Consider the following 25,005-nt stretch of genomic DNA (forward strand, 5'->3'; position numbering starts at 1 on the left):
ACCCTGCTGGTGATCTATACGATATGTTAATCGACATGCATATGTTGTTGCTCAGCCGCCAAAGCCCAGACATCTAGTGGGCCGTGGGTAGTCAAGAATCAGGATTCCCCAGCCTCTCACATTGCGGATATCCCTCAGCTTATCATAGGTCTCTCATGCACCCTCTTCGGCTGCATATTCAGGTCCCTTACTCCTCGTGGAGCGTCACGTCCTCATTCCATCCTGCCCGCGCCATTCTGCCATCGTACATTGTCACGCGGCGGTCAGAAACTGGTTAAAATAACTCGGCACACAGCCATTAATGTCTAAACCACTGGCAACAAAAGTGAGTACACCCCTAAGTGAACATGTCCAAATTGGGCCCAATTAGCCGTTTTCCCTCCCAAGTGTCATGTGACTTATTAATGTTACAAGGTCTCAGGTGTGAATAGGGAGCGGGTATGTTAAATGTGGTGTTATCACTCTCACTCTCTCATGCTGGTCACTGGAAGTTAAACATGGCACCTCATGACAAAGAACTCTGAGGATCTGAAAAAAAGAAATATTGCTCTACATAAAGATGGCCTAGGCTATAAGAAGATTGCCTAGACCCTGAAACTTAGCTGCAGCATGGTGGCTGAGACCATACAGCAGTTTAACAGGACAGGCTCCACTCAGAACAGGCATTGCCATGATTGACCAAAGAAGGCGGCACAGTGGTGTAGTGGCGGCACAGTGGTGTAGTGGCTAGCACTCTCACCTAGCAGTAAGAAGGGTCGCTGGTTCGAATCCCAACCAGGACACTACCTGCCTGGAGTTTGCATGTTCTCCCTGTGCCTGCGTGGGTTTCCTCCGGGTACTCCGGTTTCCTCCCACAGACCAAAGACATGCAGGTAGGTTAATTGGTTTCTGTCCAAAAATTGGCCCTAGTATATGAATGGGGACCTTGGATTGTGGGTAGGGACCAATGTGAGTGTGTAAAGTACAGGGATAGGGACAATTGTTGACACTCGGGTTGAACTGGATGGACTGGTGTCTTTATTCAACCTTACTAACTATGAAACTATGAAGTTGAGTGCACGTGCTCAGCATCATATCTAGAGGTTGTCTTTGGAAAATAGACATATGTTTGCTGCAGAGGTTGAAGGGGTGGGGGGTCAGCCTGTTAGTGCTCAGACCATACGCCACACAATGCATCAAATTGGTCTGCATAGCTGTCGTTCCAGAAGGAAGCTTCTTCTAAAGATGATGCGCAAGAAAGCCCGCAAACAGTTTGCTGAATACAAGCAGACTAAGGACATGGATTACTGGAACCATGTCCTGTGGTCTGATGAGACCAAGATAAACTTATTTGGCTCAGATGGTGTCAATCGTGTGTGGCGGCAACCACGTGAGGAGTACAAAGACAAGTGTGTCTTGCCTACAGTCATGCATGGTGGTGTGCGTGTCGTGGTCTGGGGCTGCATGAGTGCTGCCGGCACTGGGGAGCTACAGCTCATTGAGGCAACTATGAATGCCAACATGTACTGTGACATACTGAAGCAGAGCATGATCCCCTCCCTTCAGAGACTGGGCCGCAGGGCAGTATTCCAACATAACAACCCCAAACACACTTCCACGATGACCACTGCCTTGCTAAAGAAGCTGAGGATAAAGGTGATGGACTGTCCAAGCATGTCTCCAGACCTAAATCCTATTGAGCATCTGTGGGTCATCCTCAAATGGAAGGTAGAAAAAAGAAATCAAAATGACTGGAGGTTGGGACTTTAAATGAAGCAGGCAGGTGTAAAACATTTACATTTATTGGAAAATCAATGGTAAGTTGCATGAGGGTAGTCATGAGTACATCAAGAAGACCAATATATTCCATTCAATGGATAAACATACAGCAATAACAATTGACCACAAAAATACAAATCACATATTACAAGTGATCATTAGGTAAGTAAAACATATGGTTGGCATAAAACATGGCATATAGTAGCTCTATGCATTTAGTGGATTCATCCACTCTTCAGGAGCATGCACGTGGAAAACTGAATGCTGTAGTATAATAACATATAATATCTGTAAGGTCTGGCCCTGTCACGGGAAATAGAGGTTGAAATAAAGTAATTAGAAGTAATATTGGCTAGGATAAACCCCCCCAAAAACCACTCTCAAAAGTACTTACATTGTCTGTATCTATGCAGTAGCAATGTGCCAAAATGAATCAGAATAACCCCATATGGGTATCCAGTCCTGATCTGCCTTAACCACCTCAGCTCCCATCAGTGATACCCATATGGGGTTATTCTGATTCATTTTGGCACATTGCTACTGCATAGATACAGACAATGTAAGTACTTTTGAGAGTGGTTTTTGGGGGGGTTTATCCTAGCCAATATTACTTCTAATTACTTTATTTCAACCTCTATTTCCCGTGACAGGGCCAGACCTTACAGATATTATATGTTATTATACTACAGCATTCAGTTTTCCACGTGCATGCTCCTGAAGAGTGGATGAATCCACGAAATGCATAGAGCTACTATATGCCATGTTTTATGCCAACCATATGTTTTACTTGCCTAATGATCACTTGTAATATGTGATTTGTATTTTTGTGGTCAATTGTTATTGCTGTATGTTTATCCATTGAATGGAATATATTGGTCTTCTTGATGTACTCATTACTACCCTCATGCAACTTACCATTGATTTTCCAATAAATGTAAATGTTTTACACCTGCCTGCTTCATTTAAAGTCCCAACCTCCAGTCATTTTGATTTCTTTATTCAAATAGGGATGGAGGCAACTCACCTTACCCGGTCACCGCCTCATTTAAAGTCCCAATGTTCTCTTTTTCTCTCAAATGGAAGGTGAAGGACTGCAAAGGTCTCTAACATCCACCAGCTCAGTGATGTCATCATGGAGTAGTGGAAGAGGACTCCAGAGACAACCTGTGAAGCTCTGGTGAACTCTATGCCCAAGAGGGTTAAGGTAGCGCTGAAAAATAATGGTAGCCACACACAATATTGACATTTTGGGCCCAATTTGGACATTTTTATTCAGGGGTGTACTTGCTTTTGTTGCTGTACGTCTTTCATCCCATCCATGGCCAATGACAGGCCGGGAGACCCCAGCCTTAACAAACAGAACCAAATATGCATACATGCGCAGTAGGGTGCCCTTTCCCGCATCCACCGCCACAGACAGATGTGTCCCGGCTTACATATTAAAGACAGCCGTACAGAGCGGCTGGACACAGTCATGGAGCTGTATTTAACCATTTTGCCCAAAGGCACAGCCCCCCCACACTCAATATCATGCTGGATGCATACATCATGAATACCATAGAGCAAATAGTGAGAGTCAGCAACAATACTTATAATAGGACATGTAACAAGCAAAGGCACATCATCTAAAGTTGGAAATCCCCCTATTTCCTACCACCTAAACACCAATACCTTGCCCGCTAATAATTAACCGTCCTGCCCTCAGATCTTAACCATATATGGGGCTCCACTAGTATTCAAAATATGAACATCAACCAAAACTATATCCAGAGACAAGTGGCACACCATTGTATCATATATTGAAAATAAAAACGCTGCATGGTCCATGAGAGCACGACAGTAGCATAAGGATTGTGCCAATATTACATATCATTACTTGTCTAGCCTTATATATACCAAACTAATTTGCTACATTGATATTATTTCATAATTTTAAAATCAATGGTTATACATATTGGCTCCTAAATTGGAGCTCTCTGTTCCATGCCAAGGATATGCAATTCTGGCTTGTTCTGCATTCCTGGTCCCCCTATAGTAAGTTGGAACTATATCCACTACCTACTCTGTTGCCGACTGGATTTTTTGTTCAAGCTTTTCCTCTGGAGGCTATGGTGTGACCCTACTGGCTTATCCTCTGTTGTCCCTGACTGGATACAGGCTGCCTAGCCTTCTCCCATATGCGTATGGCCTGTGTTCATATGCCTATAGGCTGTTCTTTCCATACCTTGTTTTTTGTTACATATGCTATTTTGGGATGCCATATTCTAACTGACCTGTTATGTGCAGTGGTTCGGGTTCTGCTCTTAACCCCATCTCTGTCCATCATATTGAACCTCATTTTCTCTAGTGACTATGGCTAACTGCACTATTGTGTCTTGGAACGCCAGGGGTTTGAATTCTTCAGTGAAGAGGTCCCTGGTTTTTCAATTCCTGAACTCCTATCCCCCACAGATTTGTATTTTGCATGAGACCCACCTGATGGGGAGAAAATAGTTGAGTCTTAAGAAACCCTGGGTGGGTCACCATTACCACTTCTGATATACCAATTACTCCCGTGAGGGGTAGCATCCTGGTTCATAAATCCCTTTCCATTACTGGTGTTGGACCCGGACGGCCGCTGTGTTACTGCATTCCATGTTGGATAGATTGGAGGTGGTTCTGGTGGGGCTATGCTTACCTCCCCCCCTGCCCCTGTTAGACTACTTAATCAGCTGGTGGCAAAAATTGTGACTTATTCTACTGACAATGTGCTGATTTTTGGGGGACTTTTGTCCTGGATGCTGGGGTGGACAGACTCTCCTCAGTGGCTTGCGCCCCCTCTGAGTTGACTGCATGGGCAGAGGCCTCCAAATTTGCAGATATGTGGAGGTGGTGGTGTCCTCATCAACGTGCATATACATGCCAGAAAAAAAAAGAATAAAAAGTCCTAGAATCCACTCTCACCAAAAATTATGTAATAGATAAAGTACCGGCCGATTCGTCAATATAAGATGGGATACCTGCCCAAAGAGCAATAGCACTGTGTGAAAAAAAAAATGAGGGCAAAGGACAAGAGTCCCACAAAGCAAAATAAGAAGGAATGGTCAACAGCTTATGGTACAAAAATACAAAAAAGGCTTTATTAAAGAAGTTCTGAAGAAGTACACGGAGGTGTACGAAAGGTTAAAGCAGACCCTGCAGGGCCCGACAGCAGGCCTTCAACATGCTCTCTTTTCCAGCAAAGTAAAGGGGTTCTACTGTGATTTGCATGCAGCACCATATTCCACAAGCCACTTCCGCATCGGCAATTGAATTCAGCGTCCCTGGTTCTTCTGAATCACCTGACCGGTCATGTGACCACACACCACAGAGTGTCTACCATAGAGGCGAGGCGCGCTGTGACTACATACCAAGCTTTGCTCCGAGTTGGCTGAGAGCTGCTCCACACCAAGTAGTAAGACGGCAGAGTTTGAGAAAATTTTACAGCGACCGGAGTGGTGAGAGCCCAGATGGGCAGTCTCTCTCTCTCTATCTGTTTACTACTAGTCTCTGTATCTGCTTGCCGTTAGCCCTTCCTCATGGAGGTATGGTTGACACATGAGAAACTGATGAACTGTGAAATCATCATACTGGTCCACATCAGAAAATAAACTGTTTACTCCCTGGAGCTATTTATCCTATATCTTAAAAGTGCCACATAGAGGGATGTGTGACTATGCATTGGATGTACTCAGTAATAGGAATGCTGTTTTTCATCCTAAATCAGCTGGTGAATATGTATGCTTACTGCACTGAGGCTGTTAACTGCTTACTGAGGATTTTTCAAGCAGAGGATAAACACATTACATAATCCAGCTACGTGAGTTCTATTGCCTATGTGAATATATGTAGCTTTTCTACAGTATTGCCAAATTTGATGTTTAGTAAATGCATGATTACATGAGACTCTATATCTATCTATTGGCATACCCTAGGTATTATATGGTGCTATTTTTCTCTGGATTAAATAGACTGTGTTTTCTTTAGCCTGCAGAAACGCTCTGCAGTTTTATTCATCAATGTTGCAGAATGGTTTTTAGATTTTGGTTTAGCCTAGTGAGACGGATTGTGTCATTTAGATACACTATTTATGTTGGCATGGCTAGCTAGGGAGAGCTCCTCGCCTGTGTCCATCTTCGGCCTTAGAGATGTGGATGACTCGCTTTTGACTGCTCTCACCCTCTATTAATAACCGTTTTGTGTCCTTCCATTTACAGCTCTCATGGATGGATAAGGAGCTGCATAATTATCTAGAGGAGATTTAGTTCATTTGCTTAACCTTCCCTGAGGCGCTGGATAGCCCCATCACTTTGAAAGAGCTTAAGGGGGTGATGGCCTCTCTGCACACTGGTAAGACTGCAGGCCCAGATGGCCTTCCGGCCTAGTTTGTTTAAAGCGTATACAGAGGAGTTGCTTCTGACATTTAGGACCGTGCTTCTGAAGGCAGTGGAGGAGGAATCTCTCACCCCTTTCTATGTCAGGCAGTTGTGGTGGTCCTTCTAAAACCTGGGAAAACCCTGGATTAGTGATCCTCATATTGACCTATTTCCCTCTTTAATGTGGATGCAAAAATGTGGGCAAAGTTCTTAGCTGGTCGAATGAACACTGTGTTCACCGCTCTGTTACATGCTGACCAATCCGGATTCATGCCAGGTAGAGGAACAGATATTAATATCCGCAGGCTTCTTACCCATCTGTCGAAGAGGGACGGTTCAGGGGTGGTGGCCTCTCTAGATGCTGAAAAAGGCTTTCCCTTCAGTGGAGTGGCACTGCCTCTGGGCTTCCCTTGGGTTTGGTCCCCGATTCATTAAATGGATTGTTACTTTATCATAATCCTAAGGCCAGGATTCATACTAACAACTCTGTCATCCTCCTTTCCCCTGAACCGAGGTACCAGGCAAGGCTGCCCACTCTCCCCAGGCCTGTTTGCACTGGCAATGGAGCCTCTGGCGGTTCATGACAGATCTGCCCCATCGGTAGAAGGCATCCATGTGGTGGTGGCGATTGACAAGAAATCTCTGTACGCAGATGATATCCTCTAGTATTTAAAAGACATCTCAACTCTAACTGCAGCCCTCCAAATTTTTGAGGCCTTTGGGTATTTTTTTCAGGTATAAGAATCAACTGGGGTAAATCAATCCTGTTTCCTCTGCATGTCTCAGACCCCCTTTCCCATTAGCTTGGGTTAATGAATTCAAATATTTGGGTGTGGTGGTACGAGCCCCTATTGTCCTCGTACTTTAACCTAAACCTATTGTTGCTGCTAAGGACTTTCTTCCAGAAATGCATGGCCTGCAGGTCTCTCCCTCTCTCTCAGGTGGGCAGAGTGAATTTAGTAAAGATGGTGTGTTTGCCTACGTTCTTATATCTTTTTCCTCACTCTGCTCTGTTACCCCCAGCTACCTTTTTTTGATAAATTGAATGGTATTATATCTTCCTTTGTGTTGAATGGGAGAGCTCCACATTTGGCTGTTTCCACGCTACAGTTGCCTCTCACGCAGGGGGGGTCTATCCTTGCCTAATTTTCTGCCCTATTTCTGGACGCCAGTCCTGGTGACGGTAAGGTGGTGGTTCTCCCAAACCTAGAGACAACCCAGCTACAACCCTGGAGGCAGCTATTATGGGATCCTATTCCACCCTTAGCAACCTAGTGTTCAGGGGGCGGGGTCCCGGATCCCACCCTGGAGCTGATGCACACTACCATCAAGGTGTGGCATAGGGCTAGAGCCCGGTATCACTCTCCAGAGACGTTCTCCCCTCGTGTTCCCCTTTTGGGGAAATCTAAATCTCAATGCACATGAATAAAATTCCAGACCTGCAGATATGGGCCAGGAAAGGGATAGTGAAACTTAAAAACATTGTTTTGGAGGGTAAGCTACGCTTGTTTACGGATCTTAGGGCTGCTTATGATCTACCACAGAGAATTTTTTTTTTTTTTTTTAGGTACTTTCAACTTCGACATGCTTTTCACAAACGGTTCTCACCTTCTCACCCTGGAGTCTGACCCAGTAGAGGGCTTACTTATTGCTAAGGCTATAGACAAACCCTTATCTTCTATATATTTCCACCTCTCTATAGCCCCTTCTAATAAGATTTTTGCTAATAGCAGGTAGATAGTCAGAAAATATATGGTTTTGAGGGTCTTTCACAAATTCTGAAAGCAGTAAGGGAAAAATTAAAACGTTCAGATTGTTAGAGAAATTTGGATATTTACATTTTTGCATAATTTTCACCACTGCAAAAAGGCACAATGCAAAAATTTTATTTTGTTAACTCCATACAAGTTAAGCTTTTATATTGGGGTTTTAGCAGGAATTTTGTAAAATTAGCTGTGTTTTATCTGCTAATAATGGTTTTAGTGTATTTTTTGTGAATATATTGGTTTGATAAACATTTGCGCAAATACCGCGGTGTCTGTAAAAATCAGTAGCACCTTCTTTTCTAGAGGTCATATGGTTTTGGGGGTCTTTTATAAATTCTGAAAGCTGTAAGGGAAAAATTAAAACCTTGAGATTTTTAGAGAAATTTGGATATTTACATTTTGTGTACGTTAGATTTTCACCATTTTGCAAAAAGGCACAATGTAAAAATTATAAGTATTTGTTTATTTAACTCAATACAGGTTAAACTTTTATATTTAGTAGGAATTTTGTGTATTGTAAAATATGCTGTGTATTTATCTGCTAATCGTGATTTTAGTGGATTTTTAGTAAAAATATTGTTTTGATAAACATTTGCGCAACTATCATGGGGCCTTAGAAATTAGTAGCACCTTCTTTTTATTCTACTGGTCATGTGCATTCAGAAAATATATGGTTTGGCTATAAGTGAAAAATAAAAGCACAAAGGAAAAATTGCAAAAATGTTCTGAACGCCTGAGGGTAAAAATGGCACACAGGGCCTGGCAGCAAAAGGGTAATAGGGGAGATTGTTTGTCTGATTTATGAGCCAATATATATAACCATTGGTTTTAAAATTATGAAATAATATCAATGTAGCAAATTAATTCGGTATATATGCTCCCGTGGACCATGTCGTGTTATTTTCATTATAAGATACAATGGTGTGCCACTTGTCTCTGGATATGGTTTTGGTTGATGTTCATATTTAAATACTAGTGGGGCCCCATATATGGTTAAGATCAGGGACAAGGCTAATTATTAGCCTCATGCTCGGCCAAAGTGATGGTATTGAGGTGGTAGGAAATAGGATTCCCAGCTGTAGGTGTTGTGCCTTTTGCTTGTTACATGTCCTATTGTAAGTATTGAAGACTCTAACGATTTGCTCTATGGTATCCATCCAACATGATATTGAGTGAGTGGGGGGGAGCTTTGCCTTCAGGCAAGATCATTGAATCCAGCTCCATGGCTGTGTTCAGCCGGTCTGTATGGCTGTCTTTAATATGTAAGCATCTGTCCACAGCGATGGATGCGGGAAAGGACAAATACTGCGCATTTTCGGGTTTGTTTGTCAAGGCTGGGGTCACCCTGCCCATCATTGGCCATGGATGGGATGGAGGATGTACACCATGATAGGGAAGTCTATGCCTCGTGTTCCATACTTACTGCAAGCATTGTGTATGTGATTAGATGGCTGCACAAGGCACACATGATATTGATTACAGTTAGGATGCAGTTTTGGGGCCAAAAGGGCTTTAAATTGTGCTTTGGATTCAGGTCCTGAGGAATGGTGGATGGTGCTATGCACAGGCTGGAGCTTGCGTAGGTACGTTTTTTTGGGCTGTAGCCAGGATAAAGGAGCATATGGATAGTGTTCATTGCTGCTTTTATAGTGTTTTTTTTTTTGGTATACTGTTTTCAAATGTTTGGCTGGCAAAAGGAAAGCTTACGTTACTATATAGCCTCTAATACAAGTCTGCTGGTAAGTGAAATACTCTGTTGCTTTGTCAGTTGATTCCTTAGTGCAGTGTTTGGCATGGATAGGTCTATAAACATGGATTTATACTATTATTTATTTTTTGGATTACCATTTTTTTAGGCGTTGTCCTGCATGAATATACACATATGGGAGATTTCTATCCCTGAGATGGGAGTACAGCTGGTGATTATTTTGCTGAACATCAGTTAGGTATAGACTAATGTCATGTCTATGGATTGTATTACTATTTGTTTGTGTTTTTTTAGCAAAAGGAATATCATTTACAATTGTAATGCTGGATTGTATTGTATATTCTAGGTCATGCTGTCCTGTATGGAACAGAAAATTGTGATACTTGCAGTTATCGCTAAGTCTGGCCTTGGGCCTCATGCTTTAGTGATTAAGTATCTAGTAAGTGTGTTATTTCTTTGGCTAGTCTGTGCTGTAATATAATTGCCTAGCTGTTCACACATAGCCAACCAGTGTTTTGCTCATTTTCCTTTATAATAGGACTTTTTTTTTTTATTCCTGTATGACTTAACAGCATCACATACTAAGCCACTTCCCAAATACATATGACACACCATTCCTCCCTCTTTATCTACTGGTTCACCTTAGAAGTGTGTAAGTGGTCCTTTTCTCTATATATGTATATGGGCAGCATGACAATGGATGATGAACATGTTATGTTCATGTCTACTGAAGTATAATTAATAGTTATGCTTTCTTTTGGATAGGCCACCTCTATTTTGTGCTCAAGACATTGAGGTCCTGAAGAAGCAATTTTTGCAAAATGCTCTTGACATCGTAACAATAGAGTCAATATCATAGTATCCGATTGGCCTATAATATCTGTATCGAACCAATGTTTTTGTAGTTTTATGAATAATGTTATGTTTAGATTTCACTTTTTGGAATAAAGGCAATATTATATAAACTGCTAGTTATCGTCCTCGCTGATGCCATTATAGTCAATTCAGCTGTTCTCTAGTATAAAATGGGGATGAGGTACAAATATAGCCCATAATTCCTTGTATCTATATGTATCAGATTCAACTGCTAATATAGTGTGTATAATATATCTTCTGTCTTCTATTCTCATAGTGGATTAGATATTTTGTTCCCCAATCATATAGCTGGTTATTTATATTTACCACTGGATACAGCTATTCAAAAATAAAATTGTCTTTTTAAACTTGACCTAAATGAAATTATACACAACACTCAGATTTGCCGAAATATTATGAAAATAATCATTAGTTGCAGCCCTAGACAAGTTTTGTGAATTATGGATTTACATCGGAAATGTCCCAAAAACTGCATCCTATGTACTGAATTCAGACGTGGCTCACAGCAGGGGCCCGTGCATGCTTGTTCTCTGTTTCAGGGACAAATCGGGCACACATTTTTGCCCGAAATGCGGACCTGAAACAGAGCCAAAGACGCGCAGGACCCCTGTGCAATGCGCTCTGCAGCCGCTCCATTGAGAGCCAGTCACAGTCTCCTGTCTTGCAAATTGGATGCGGGGAAACCTGTATTCAATTTGCATAAATGTGAACCCAGCCTGACAAATTTTCTATGGTCATTTGTGCAAGAAACAGTGGTTGCTGACACATATACCACTATAGTGGGTACATGACCTTTATGTAGACTGTACACAGTCTGGAAAAAAGTTAAATTCAAGACTTTAATAAAAGGTTTTATTTAAAAAAAAAAAAAAAACTAAATCCATATTCATCTCTTCCATGTCTATACAAAAACAAACTTAAAAGAGGTGCAAAATAAATTATTGTGGTATCTTCCAAGGTGGTACACTGCTTAATCATTGGTAAATGCTGGGAAGAATAATACAAACAGGGAGGCTGTAGTCTTTAAACAACTGTGAGTCTCATCTGTAAGCAGACATCTAGACGGTCTATGCTGAAAGTAGGACAGCTCATTGTTTACAGTCTATGCTGAATGTAGGACAGCTCATTGTTTAGTCCTTTCAAGACTACAAACACTTGTCTTCAAAGTCTGTTCATTCCACTTCAAAACTGGAATGTATAGTCCATTAAACAAGCCAAGTCATCATAATATACTTTATACAAAATCACAACAGCATGAGAAACTATTGATTGACTTTTTCTTAAAATGGCACTGCATATATTACATTCACTGGCAGATGTGCTTTCCATAGTTGAGCAGTATCTCCGGTACTGCAATGGCCCCTCTCGACTGAAGCATCAATAGAATCATATATTACATGGTCTCCACAGTCAAGTTCTTTTTTTTTTGTCAAACGTTGATCAATTTTTCATTGGAGTTACTGCTGGGCTGTATTTCCACCTTGGTTGTGTCTTTCCTGGGTAATCCATAGGTATATATGGACACACACACAAGCAGAGCACCAATCGAAAATGTTAACGCTGGGAGGGAAAAAAAAATGTATATATACTTTTTATCATTACGTATACAAGAATATCCCTATGAAATTATCAAAATCAATTAAAGATAGATACTTGTAAGGAATTTTTCTTTTCATAACTGATCTTCATGAACGACATACTACATTAGAAAAGCAACACTGAAATTAGCCTGGCAGGATTGCAGTACTAGAATTTGTTTCCTAGAGAAAAAAAAAGTTATTTCTTTATGGTCCACTGAGGGAAAAGAGAAATTCTTATAGTTGGGTTATACAGCTGCATTTAAGGGGTTGGGACACTGGAAAAAAAAAAAAATTTTATAAACCAAACTCGCCAATTTAACAGTTTCCCAAAAGGGGATACCTTCAAGGTGTGCTTTAAAACAGAGTTCCACACATTAATCAAACTTCTGCTGATCCGGTGTCACATTTGGCACCATTCAGGGGGATGCAGGTATTTGCTTCCGGCGAAAGAGCACCACAGAATCCGTGGCGAACTATGTCTGCTGCCCCCCCCCCCCCCCCCGCTGTCTTCTGGGAGACACACAGGTCCCAGAAGACAGCAAGGACCATTCAAAATGCGCAGAGTGACTCAGGCATGAGCAGTAGGGAACTGGGCTGTGAAAGTGCAAGGCTTTACTTCCTGTTTCCCTTACTGAAAATGCCGGTGCCTGCACCCGGAGCTGAGCGACGGATCGGCTTCAGGTGGGGACACTACGGGCACCCTGGAGAGGTAAGTGTTTTTATTTTAAAAGTCAGCAGCTGCAGTATTTGTAGCTGCCGACTTAAAAAAAAATGTTTCCGGTTAAACTCCGCTTTAAATGATAACTTACATTTACTAGTGTGCTTACGGCCGCTCTCAACTAAGCTGTCAAACCATCAAATGGCTGGTGCAGCATTGCAACTACAGATCAAACAGAGGCTAAGATGGCAGCTTCCTTGGGTGCAAGGAATAGAAAGGTAAAACTCCACGTTCCAACTGTCAAGCCTTGGGTTTTTGCTAGTGTCTGAGGAGGCAGTCTGACAGTAGGGGGCTAATCCTGTGACAGAGCAGAAGAGACCATGCTCTCAATTAAACACTGTAACACCTACCCAGGGGAATGGCAGTGTCCAGCCCACCACCTTGAAAATTGCCATTACTTTTTTTGTTTATTTCGTGTGGCTGACAGCTGACTGCCTGGAGGAATCTTATGCTTCTAATGCCAATCTAGAAATATAGAAAGGCATGTGGATTTGGTGAGTTGCTGTCTAATGGGTGTGGTTAGGCACGGAGCACAGAAGGCTCATGTTTATGTGTGAAAATTGCACAAGACAACACCATGCCTGAGCACTCATGAAATAAAGTTTATTAAATTAACTTTATTTCATACCATATGAACTTTTATACTACATAAGCACTTTAAAGCATTAATATACTGTATGTATGAATTGACAACAAATCATGTTTATTGTACTGATTTTTTATTTTGCTCACTGTATAATTAGTTTATATTTAATAGTAGCAGAGAAATCAGCTTTTGTGAGATAGGCCACATGATGCATGCCTGAGAGGAAGTCAGAGTCCGATGATGGGAACAGAACCACACACAGGGTAATAGCGGTTTCCTGTAGGCTGTCGGACATGTGCTATTTCCTTTTGTCACAACATTCTTTTGCATCTGTGATCCACCACAGTTAGTGAGAGAATCCGCAGTGGGGTACTCAATTCATGAGAGTAGATGAGATTTTGCATGTGCGGAAGGAGACGCTAACAAGTTTATTCGCTAAAACTGCATAGGAACCAATCGGCTTCCAGCTTTTATTGTCGAAGCTTAATTGAACAAGCTGAAGTTAGAAGCCGACTGGCTACCATGCGCAGCTGCACCAGATTTTGCACTCTCCAGTTTTAGTAATTGAAACAATAAGAGTTCCTATTGCTGGGTCTCTGTAGAAGATGGATGCAGGAATGCAACAATGTTCTGAGTGCATTCTCAGTAGAACAGGTGGGTGGAAATAAATCAGCCAGGAGGTGTGACGCAGATACAACATCCTTCTCGGACTATAGCTGAATATACATGGATCAAAATTTGGCCTGTTCAAAGGGAGCAGCTGAATTTCGATTCACGTGTGGACACTGTAGTCGAACCGCCCTGTTGATATATTTCCACATGATCAGCGCTGCTAGAAATAGGCTGTAGCGCTGATCTGTGTATTCTGACAGTACGGGAGTCTCCCCGATGTCAGAATACGCTAACACAGTGGGGAGGATTGACGGTGAATGTCTGTATGGGGAAATCAGGTCTGTTTCTTTGCTAAAAATTAAAAATGAAAGAATTGCGCTAGGTGTGTGATAAACAATATCAGGAGGAAGGAGAGAGGAGACATTGCTGGAAGTGGTAGCAGAAGAGGGAACGTTTTATGTACTGTGAACCTTTTTTGAATAAACCAATCAAAGGTATCTCTGCACTGAGTCTTTTTTTTTTTTTTTTTCTCTCCTTAAAAACGTTTCGGCTGACAACATCCCACCTGTGGAAGGAAACATCCATTGATGTGCAGTGATCGTCTCTTGACAAAAGCGCCTGTGAGGACAGTGGTGGTATTTTAGCGGCAACCCTACTGCTCTACTAAGCCTTATGTGACTCCCCTGAATAAGGGTAGTCGCTGGTATTTCAGTAAGCCTCTATTGCTTATTCTTAGGCGACGGGCTGCACTAGTGGTGGAAACTTATCACCTGAATTTTGTTTGTGAACACTTCTTTGTTGGCTTATTCCATCTATGAACTGGTTTTTGTGTTTAGATACATGTGTTTGCTGCTTATGGAGTGATCATATTAACACATATGGACTATTATGATGTTTTTTTGATTACTTAGGACACATCATTTGTGTGCACATTGTTAATCACGTTTTTTATTTATATTATTACATTCACTTGTATTATAAGTCTGTTTCTTTGTTAAACCACATGTATGGCCAGCTTTAGTATAAATAGAGAAAAAAAACAAATTTCAAAAGTGTTTATTGAGAAATGTTAGAGGAAAACAAAAAATTGCAGGGGTGCCGCAAGTAAATAAGGAGCTCTGCCCACTAAAAGCTATGACCTGTGGCTTGTGTTAAAGCCAAACATTGGAGTCCATCTACAGGGAAACCCTGTCTTACTTTGTCCACAACCCTGCACCATAATAAAGGCCAGGCTTCTCCTGTTATGGTGGGTAGCCTCAAACAGTGAGATGCTGGTACAGTCCCCAAGGTCCACACCTAGGGGATCCGGAAACTGACAGGTAGCACAAGGCAATAAGTAGTCAGATGGTTAATAGAAGATTTAGATGAAAATATTTAAGGCCAAGTTAACCTTTAATTAAAATAAATGCACTTTTGCAGTGTATCATTTTCTTTTCTCTGTAGCTTGTAAGGCTAACTTTCACCTGTGATCAGCAGATTGCAGGTGCAATGCCAGGATTCTGCCAACACTCATTACAGCTGTCTGATCATACTTTAAACAGGCAGGCAGTTTCTGAATGGCAGGAAGTATAATACAAGAGCGCTCAGGGTTGTTCATTCACAGAAGAACTCTTTGAACCAATGATGCAGCTGTGTGGACAGAGCCCCACATAGCTGCATAGTTCTTAACCACTTCCTGCCTGGGCCTTTTTTTTTTTGCGATACAACACTGTGCCGCTTTAACAGACAAGTGCGTGGTCGTGCGACCTTGTATCCAAACAAAATTGGCATTTTTTTTTTCCCCTCACAAATGGAGCTTTCTCTTGGTGGTATTTGATCACCTCTGTGGTTTTTATTTTTTGCGCTATAAACAAAAAAGAGCGTCACTTTTGGGGGGCAAAGAAAAACCCTTTTTGCTACAATATCTATACCATTTTGTTTAACTAAATTTTTTCCTTTAGTTTAGGCCAATATGTATTCTTCTACATATTTTTGGTTTAAAAAAAAAATCAAAGTGTATATTGATTGTGATTGGTTTGCGCAAAAGTTATAGCGCCTAAAAAATAGGTTTTTGATTTTATTGCATTTTTTTTTAATTTATTTTTATTCTAGTAATGGCGGTCATCTGCGATCTTTATTGTGACTGCGACATTGCAGCAGACAGATCGGACACTTTTGACATCACTGACATTTATACAGCGATCAAAGCTATAAATATGCACTGATTTTGTGTAAATGTCACTGGCAGGAAAGGGGTTAATTGTGTTCCCTCACGGGGGGGGGGGAGGGAGACTATAATCAGTGTTCCTATATACTAGGAATACACAATCTGTCTCCTCTTCCCCGACAGGACGTGAATCTGTGTTTACACACACAGATCCCCCTTCCTGCTCTGTCACGAGCGATCGTGGCCACACACATCGGCTTCTCAGTGACACTGCGGGTGCATGCCCCCATACCAATGTTAAGCTGAGGGCGTCGTATGATCGCATCTTCAGACGTGATTTGACTATACCCGGGATGGGAAGTGGTTCAATTCTGACAGCGAGTGTGGGGAGATCGTTCACCTGCTATCACAGGGAGGCAGGAGCTGGAACATGTTACATCTCATGTTACATCTTCCAACTTATAACCTATTCCAAAAGGTGAACTTATCTTTTAAGAGTTTGAAAAGAATACTTCTTCAGAGTAGAACTCATCACCTCGGGAAACGAAACAAAAAAAAAAAAACAACACACTGACCTGGAGCCTCACAGAGAGGGCAGGGTCATATGGATGCCGTTGTCTAATCGCCTGAAGGTAGCAGCATATAACCCATGCATACCAGTCCTGAGTGTGGTACTGTACAATTAGGATAAATACATGGGTGTTGCTTGGAAGGATTGCTTCTTAATCCTTTTGACTAGGAAGTTCTGTTATGCCAGGTACAATATATCCTCATACTTGCTTGCCTTTTTTTAACTGGTGTTGTTGAACTCCCCACCCTTTTGCTTTAGCACCCTTCAATTTTTTCCCATCTCTCCATTTTATGATGTCACTTGTTACTAGACAGAATGGGGACATACTGTTTACGCGGCATCTCCCTGTTCAGCCTCCCCTTAAAACGATCGCGGGTATCCCCATGGCGATCGAGTCCACGGGACCCAGGACCGGACTCACGGGGGTCCCGACTGGCACGTACCACCTTGGCGCACAAGCGATGGCAGGGCGGCAATTTCAACTGGACGTACCTGTACTAGAGGTCGACCGATGTGGGTTTTTCTCTGGCCGATGCCGATATTTAGAAATCATGGCGGCCGATATATGATGCCGATTTTTTTTGGGCCGATAAGTTAGGCCGATTTTATTTTTTTCCTTTTTTATTTATTATTTTTTTTTTAATCCCCCCTAACACACCTTTCCCACTGGGGCGTTTTTCAGGCGCTTTTGGGCTAAAAATAGCGCCTGCAGTCTGTGTGAAAGACAGAGTGCTTTCACACTGAGGCGATGCGCTGGCAGGATCTTAAAAAAAAAAAAAAAGTCCTGCAAGCAGCACGTTTGGAGTGGTGTATACCGCTCCTGCCCATTGATATGAATGGGCACCACTGCCGAAGCGCATGCAATGCGATTTGGCAGCAGTGCTTCATGGGCGCATTTAACCTCTTCCTTGGCCGCTAGCTGGGTTATATGTGCCCCACTAACAGCCGAATAGCACCGCTAAAATGATGGTAAAGAGCCGCTAAAACTTGCGTTTTACCATCAACGCCTGCCCGCTCCAGTGTGAAAGCAGCCTTCATAAGTGATACAGAAAATTTCTTACATTTAAACATTTATTAAACAAAACAAACCTCCAATCAGTGTATGTATGATTTAGATAAAAAAAAAAAAAAAGAAAAAAAACCTGTATATTAAATAAAAACAGGTAGTCAAAACTTTTGGATGAAAAAAAAAAAAAAATGGGCTAACTTTACTGTTTTTATTTTATTTTTTAAATAGTGTATTTTTTTCCCAAAAAAATGCATTTGAAAGACCTCTGTGCAAATGCCGTGTGACATAAAATATTGCAACAACCGCTATTTTATTCCCTAGGATCTCTGCTAAAAAAATATATATAATTTTTGGGGGGTCTAAGTGTTTTTCTTGCAGAAAATACAGGATTTTTACTTGTAAGCAACAAGTGTCAGAAAAGATTTAGTCTTTAAATGGTTAAACTGAGAACTTCTACACACTGAGATGACTTCATTCATTCAACATTGTATCTTTCTGTTCTTTTCTTGGCAGGCTGCCCAGAGAGGTGGAAAGTGTTTCTATGAGGACTCAGGCAACTTACACTGACTTCTATTACAGAAGTCATTTCAAAGTCCCGCTGTAGTTCTAAATCGGCTTTTTATCAGCACAATCGGCCGATGACGATTATTTAAAAAACTGCAAATATCGGCCGATATATCGGTCGACCTCTAACCTGTACGCCAGTTTGCCTGCCCGTGCCATTCTGCCGAGGGACATCGTCGTGCGCCGGTTGGAAACTGGTCAAAGACAGCTGGGAACAGTGTAATTGGGAACAAAATAAGGGTGCACACACCGCTTCAGAAAAAAAAAAAAAAAATGGACAAGCCCGGTCAAAGGTGCCAATCCCGACTCATCACCGTAGGCAATATCAAGAAGAGAAGAAAAGAAAAGATTGAACGCACACTTGAATCCAAAAGATGCTGTAGAAATGTCTTTATTGTCATGAGCCAGACAAAATTGCAATGGTGATCAGGTAACTATTGCAATTTTGTAATCTTTTGGATTCAAGTGTGCGATCAATCTTTTCATCTCTTCAGTGTAATTGGTTGCACAGCACAGGTAGTTAGGTGAAAAGATGGCTGTCAAGATAAAACAGGAACTAAATAAGATTGTTAGGGTTGAGGAATAACTTCTGCACAACTGTGTAACAAAATTGATATTCTGAGAAATATTGCTATAAGACCAAATTACCACATTTAAAACTGCATATACAAATGATCTGATAACCAACCGCAAAGAAGTAGCTTTATTTAGGCAATGGAGTGCATTATACTGTTTGGAAACATGCTATAATTAAGAAGAAAGGAAGAAAATTTGCGCTTTTGAAAAAAAGTTTTTCAAAAAACATACTTATCTGTAAGCCGAACAACAACACTGATGCAATGGTTGATATGACAATCGCTGCAGCTGCAGAGAACCCCTTCATAATGTTATCTGTGTATTTTACAACAACCGAAGTATAAAGGCCTCCAACACTAGCCAGAACTGTGAGAAGAACATAAAGAACAATTATCAATTGTGTCATAATCATATTCTAGAAATAAATGACTATGGTCAGGAAATATCTCTGAGTAATCAAAACAAAAGGTAAAAAAAACACAGATTGAATTACATTTCACAAGATTACATAAACTTTATAACAATACTGATACTATGTCTAAAGAAATACTGACAAATGACCACTGAAAATCTTATAAAGCAGACCTCATTACTCATGCTACAGCTTATGATGTGTGCCAAGGCCAGGTTTGAAATAATACATCTTACTGTTACATTAGTTCTGCTCAAGTGCCACATAACTAACCATTTGGCCGAGAGGCTAAAAACATTTTCCAAACAGCTGAATCATTTTCTTCATATTAAAATATGAAAAATTATACTTCTACAGGCAGAAGATGTGTCGCTAGTGTAAGAGGCTGTACTTACATACTACAAACCAGACAAGGTAATTGTAGCCATAGAAAAATCCCTTTTCCATAACACCTTCTCTTTCAGACAGAAAGACACCAGCTAGTGTAACTATGATGCCAGAGATATACATCTGGATGTTCCTCACCCATAGGGATGTGTCCGAACTTTTCAACACCTTCTCAAAATACACTCCTGGAAAAGAAAAATTAGTCAACAGAACATAAAGTTAATCAGGCTGGTCTATTAGTTTATTTTCTATATTCTTACCATGCTTAAAGCAGAGTTTCACCCAAAAGTGGAAATTCCGCTCAAGGCTACACTGCTGGTTTCCCTTAATCTCAATGGAGGGGGCATGCACCCGGCAGCTGATGGAAAGATCAGCTGCGGTGCCAACATCGCTGGACTCCAGGACAGGCAAGTGTCCAATTATTAAAAGTCAGCAGCTGCAGTATGTGCAGCTGCTGGCTTTTCATTTTTTCCAGAGGTGAGCGGACCTCCGCTTTAACTGATGTAAACGTTCAAGATTTCCTTTTGTTAAACCTCCTTCCCCAAGCACCCTTCTATCTGCCATCAATAGATTCAGCTGTGCCAACGCCTGCTTCTCCTAGCAGGTCCATATTTAGCTTTTCTGAAGGCTGTAGCTGTGTACTAATGTCTCACAACTTAAATGGGCCATACACCTACTACAGGAGAAAAATCCCATTTTGGTTTATGGGGCATTGATGTGTAGGCATAGGCAGCCCTATACAAGATTTGTACTAGTTGGGATGCAGACAACACAGGGACTACAACCATCAGAGAAGGCAAGTAAGGCTCTGCAGGGAGGGAGCATTTTTGAACAAAGGTGAGTTTGTCCTTTAACTTTTCTGTAACACTGAAATTACTGAATCCACCCAAAACTGACATTTCATTTCTGGATGGATAGCGATGACCTGAGGTTACCACTGGTTTCTATTTTCTAAGGAAATCCAAGACTGTCTTGCAAGCCGGTGGGTATTTATGGTGGAAAAGACTGTCTCTGTTGCCATAAAAGCATTTTCCCACTCTGCTGTAATTTATTGGACAACCCTGGCATCTGTAGAATAGATACAGGATGAAGTAATTGCCATGTGCATGTGTGGGAGTTAGATCATCCAAGTCCAGTTGATAGGAAACAAAGAAAATTCCAGACCAAGAAGACACACTGGAGAAGGCAGCAGTAGTGACTGAGGAAAAAATGTTAATAAAGTAGTTTGCAGATACACTGGTGCTTGCACATTATGGCAAGAGCTCCCGGGCACCCCAAACGGTAAAGTTCCACTTTAAAGGGAACCTATTAGAATAAATGTATGGGATTTACCATTGCTAACCCCAAGATTATTATCCTGATCCTGTTAAGTGGTTGTGTCCGACTTTTCAAATTTCAGTGGTTGTTCAAGTCATTTTATTTGTGTGTGATTATAATATATATATATATATATATATATATATATATATATATATATATATATACACACATACATACATACATATACACAAAACGGTCAAGGACACAGGTGATATCCCTGAAATATACATAGGATAAAAAACATTTTAAATCCAGAGGGATTCCATATAGTTTCCAGCTTTCATTGCATTAAAAAAGGAAAAGAAAATATGGGACAAACCCCAATCTTTAAAGCATGGAAACCTTTTCTTTTTTTCCTCCTGTGTTCCAAACCCCGCCAGATCTCTCCATCAAAAGCCCCCCCCCCCCCCCAAAAAAAATCATTTAGAATGTGTGAATTATTTCCTTCTCCAATCACTTAGTCAATTACTCATAGGGTGAAGTCTGCACACATACTGTATGTCAAGCCCCTGAGATTGGAAACATAAAACCACATTAGCAACTCTCATTTTCCTAATCCAATTTTATTTTGAATATCTGTTCACTGAACATAGAAAAACAGAATCCATCACATACGACAGATGATCAAGGTAGACATTAAAAACATGACACAGCTGATGACATTAATTAAAAAAAAAAACAACCTCACAACCATAGGAGAGTTTTTCACATTTGACCCTAAACAATATATACTCTATATGCACCGAATGGGTTTTTTGGTGCAGAAACCAATACCGAAAATGAAAAATACACTAGGCTGAAACCGATACCGAAACAGCACCGATACCGAAAATGACTGTTTTTAAAAAATATTTTTATACAGGAGGTGGTCAGAGACTGGGGACATGGTACAGGAGGTGGTCAGAGACTGGCGACATGGTACAGGAGGTGGTCAGAGATTGGCGACATGGTACAGGAGGTGGTCAGAGACTGGCGACATGGTACAGGAGGTGGTCAGAGACTGGCGACATGGTACAGGAGGTGGTCAGAGACTGGCGACATGGTACAGGAGGTGGTCAGAGACTGGCGACATGGTACAGGAGGTGGTCAGAGACTGGCGACATGGTACAGGAGGTGGTCAGAGACTGGCGACATGGTACAGGAGGTGGTCAGAGACTGGCGACATGGTACAGGAGGTGGTCAGAGACTGGCGACATGGTACAGGAGGTGGTCAGAGACTGGCGACATGGTACAGGAGGTGGTCAGAGACTGGCGACATGGTACAGGAGGTGGTCAGAGACTGGCGACATGGTACAGGAGGTGGTCAGAGACTGGGGACATGGTACAGGAGATGGTCAGACTGGAGACACGGTATAGGAGATGGTCAGAGACAGAGGACGTGGTACAGGAGATGGTCAGAGACTGGGGATATGGTACAGAAGATGGTCAGACTGGGGACATGGTACAGGAGATGGTCAGAGACAGAGGACGTGGTACAGGAGGCATCCCCCATTGCAGGCCAGTGTGCCCCATTGCAGCCAGTGTGTCCCATTGCAGCCAGTGTGTCATTTTGCAGCCAGTGTGCCATTTTGCAGCCAGTGTGTCCCATTGCAGCCTGTGTGCCATTTTGCAGCCTGTGTGCCATTTTGCAGCCAGCCTGTGCAGGGAAGAGAGCCGCCTCCGCCGCCTGTTTGATCACAGCGCCGGGAACATCACAGCTTTCATTTCAATAGCTGTGTGTTCCCGGCCGCTCACTGTCCGGGCACTTTGATAGACAGATCATCCATCCAATCCTGCGGATGATCTGTCTATCCAAGTGCCCGGACAAGGGGGAGGGGCTGCGTGTGACGGCGCGCGGCCGGGAACACACAGCTATTGAAATGAAAGCTGTGATGTTCCCGACGCTGTGATCAAACAGGCGGCGGAGGCGGCTCTCCTGCGCTATACACCGCCCCCGCCCCACCCAGGCCACGCCCCATTTTCGGCTCCATTATCGGCCGTTTTTCTCTTTCGGCAAATTGCCGAAAAGGGCATTTTCGGCCGATATTTCAGTGCATCACTAATATATACTGATCATAACTGTAATCCGTATTGCAAATACAAGATTTAACTGTTATATTTCTATTCTCACAGGTTCTCTTTATTAAGATAGGTAATCGCTCTAACCAATAGGGAGGCAAACGAACTAAAGCTAGAATTTTGCAGGTAAAAAGGCAGTTACACTGGGCGAAACCAAAACTTTATATACATAGTAACCAAACTTATTAAGCAACTCTCAAGTCTAAAGGTCAACAAAAACGAATCCAAAGCCCTAAACCTAACCTTAAAGTCCCCATCATCTCCAATAGAATTACAACTTCACCTGGCCCAACTCTTTGCCCTACCTAAGCATTTTACAGAGACATGACTTGACTCAGAACTCAAACCCCCTGGGAAGCTCTGCTATATAGGCTATAGTCTCTGGCCTTTCTAGATGCGAAAGGAAACTGTCGAATGAAAGGCCACGGAGTCAGCCTTTGGAAGCTGCTTTGCCTGCCCAAACCTTTCTGGCATGTAGAATTTACTAAGGCAGTGGTACAGGTGACCATGCATACCGTCTCTGCTGTGGAATCCGCAATTAATGCTTCTGCTTTGTAGATTAACCAGATAGACTTGTTCTCCTGAGGAGGTTTGGGAATGATGCGCCTGTAACTGTTCACTACAAAAATGATACTTCCTAGAGATGCAGGCTGAAGCTTCCCATGCCTTTTTAAAAAATAAAAAATAAATAACATCCACCTTTCTGTTCATTGGATGTTTAAATTGTCTCAACTCCTCAAAAAGGAGGGATCAAATATTTTAGACATCGTGGTGATGTAGGCTCCAAATTTGGAGCACTCGACTTGCCATCCCAAAGGCTCTTCATCAAAGGTAAATCTTTTCACAGCCTTTGGAAAAATGAGTCTATTTACTGGGTCTTTCCATTCCCTGAAATATTTTTTACCAACTGGTGCACAGTTAAACATCGATCTTTGGTTTCTTCCAAACCTCATCTGCTCTCTGGAATATATTGCTTTTATCTAGAGTCCGCCTCTACTTAGGCTTACTCAGGTTCCTATGCAGTGGCACTTGCACAGGTCCCACTGCCTGCGAAGCATGAGGATGCCAATTAAAGTTTTCTAGAACTCAGAAACTGAAAACGCAGAAGAAATTTTCTGATTTAGAAAGCCTATCAAAACCTTAAAGCAAAAAAGTCTGTCCACACAACTTTATTGAGATACGACTGGCACGGGCATTTCTTCCACAAGCTTGAGAGCCACAACTTTCACATCTTTTTGGTCTCCTTGATGGTCTGTAAGACAAGGAGACACAGCCAAAACAGCCCTTGGTACCTAACAGGCAGGGGTGGGATGGGGGAATGGGCTGAGAGGACACTATCGCAACATAACCTGCACTCTGTGTACCCATGCCAGAAGGGAGTGCAAGATAACTCCAAAGTGTACCAATCCTCAAATATCCCTACTGACTGATCACATGGGGGGGATCTTACTAGTATGGAACCGATGCCCAGCTGCTGCCTATGGTTCCTCTATAGCAGAGAACATAACACACCTCCTACCTCCCTTCTATGCACTCCAGTCTGGACAGCAGTATCCCACAGACATCCCTTCCAGGCACCATTACCCTCAGTTCCAGTACCCACTGGCAGTGCATCTTCGGCCCACGTTAATGGGGTCTCCCACCTGCATGAGGAACCAGCAGCTACTGCTTCATGATTCCAGGACCTGCCTATGGCAAGGAGAGGCTAGGCCACCACTGTGTGCTCCACGAGGGGATGGGGGGGGACGCTTTCTAGGATTACCACTGGGTCAAGGCCAGGTGTGATAGGAGGGCCCGCGGGACCCAGAATCCCTTGGAGAGGTTTACCACTGGGTCAAGGCCAGGTGTGATAGGAGGGCCCGCGGGACCCAGAATCCCTTGGAGAGGTTGAAAATTGCTTGTTTCAGCTGTCCATGCACCCCCTATTTCTAAGTCACCCTGTGTCCATTAGGGGCTCAGGGCGA

At 42.2% G+C, this 25,005-nt stretch overlaps 1 protein-coding gene across 1 annotated transcript in view; it reads right to left on the reverse strand.

The window, feature by feature from the left end:
• Positions 1 to 11,337: 11,337 nt before the first annotated feature.
• Positions 11,338 to 25,005, reverse strand: part of SLC35A1 (solute carrier family 35 member A1) — a 44,440-nt gene continuing 30,772 nt past the window's right edge. The window contains exons 6-8 of the mRNA XM_077487280.1: positions 19,672 to 19,848; positions 19,096 to 19,230; positions 11,338 to 12,062 (exon numbers count right to left, since the gene is read on the reverse strand). Coding sequence (XP_077343406.1) covers positions 11,932 to 12,062; positions 19,096 to 19,230; positions 19,672 to 19,848 — 443 coding nt within the window. The 3' untranslated portion in view covers positions 11,338 to 11,931. The remainder of the gene's footprint in view (positions 12,063 to 19,095; positions 19,231 to 19,671; positions 19,849 to 25,005) is intronic.

The sequence above is a fragment of the Lithobates pipiens genome, unplaced genomic scaffold (assembly GCF_037356315.1).
Source record: "Lithobates pipiens isolate NorthernLeopardFrog02 unplaced genomic scaffold, aLitPip1_a1.2 Scaffold_18, whole genome shotgun sequence".
NCBI lineage: Eukaryota > Metazoa > Chordata > Amphibia > Anura > Ranidae > Lithobates > Lithobates pipiens.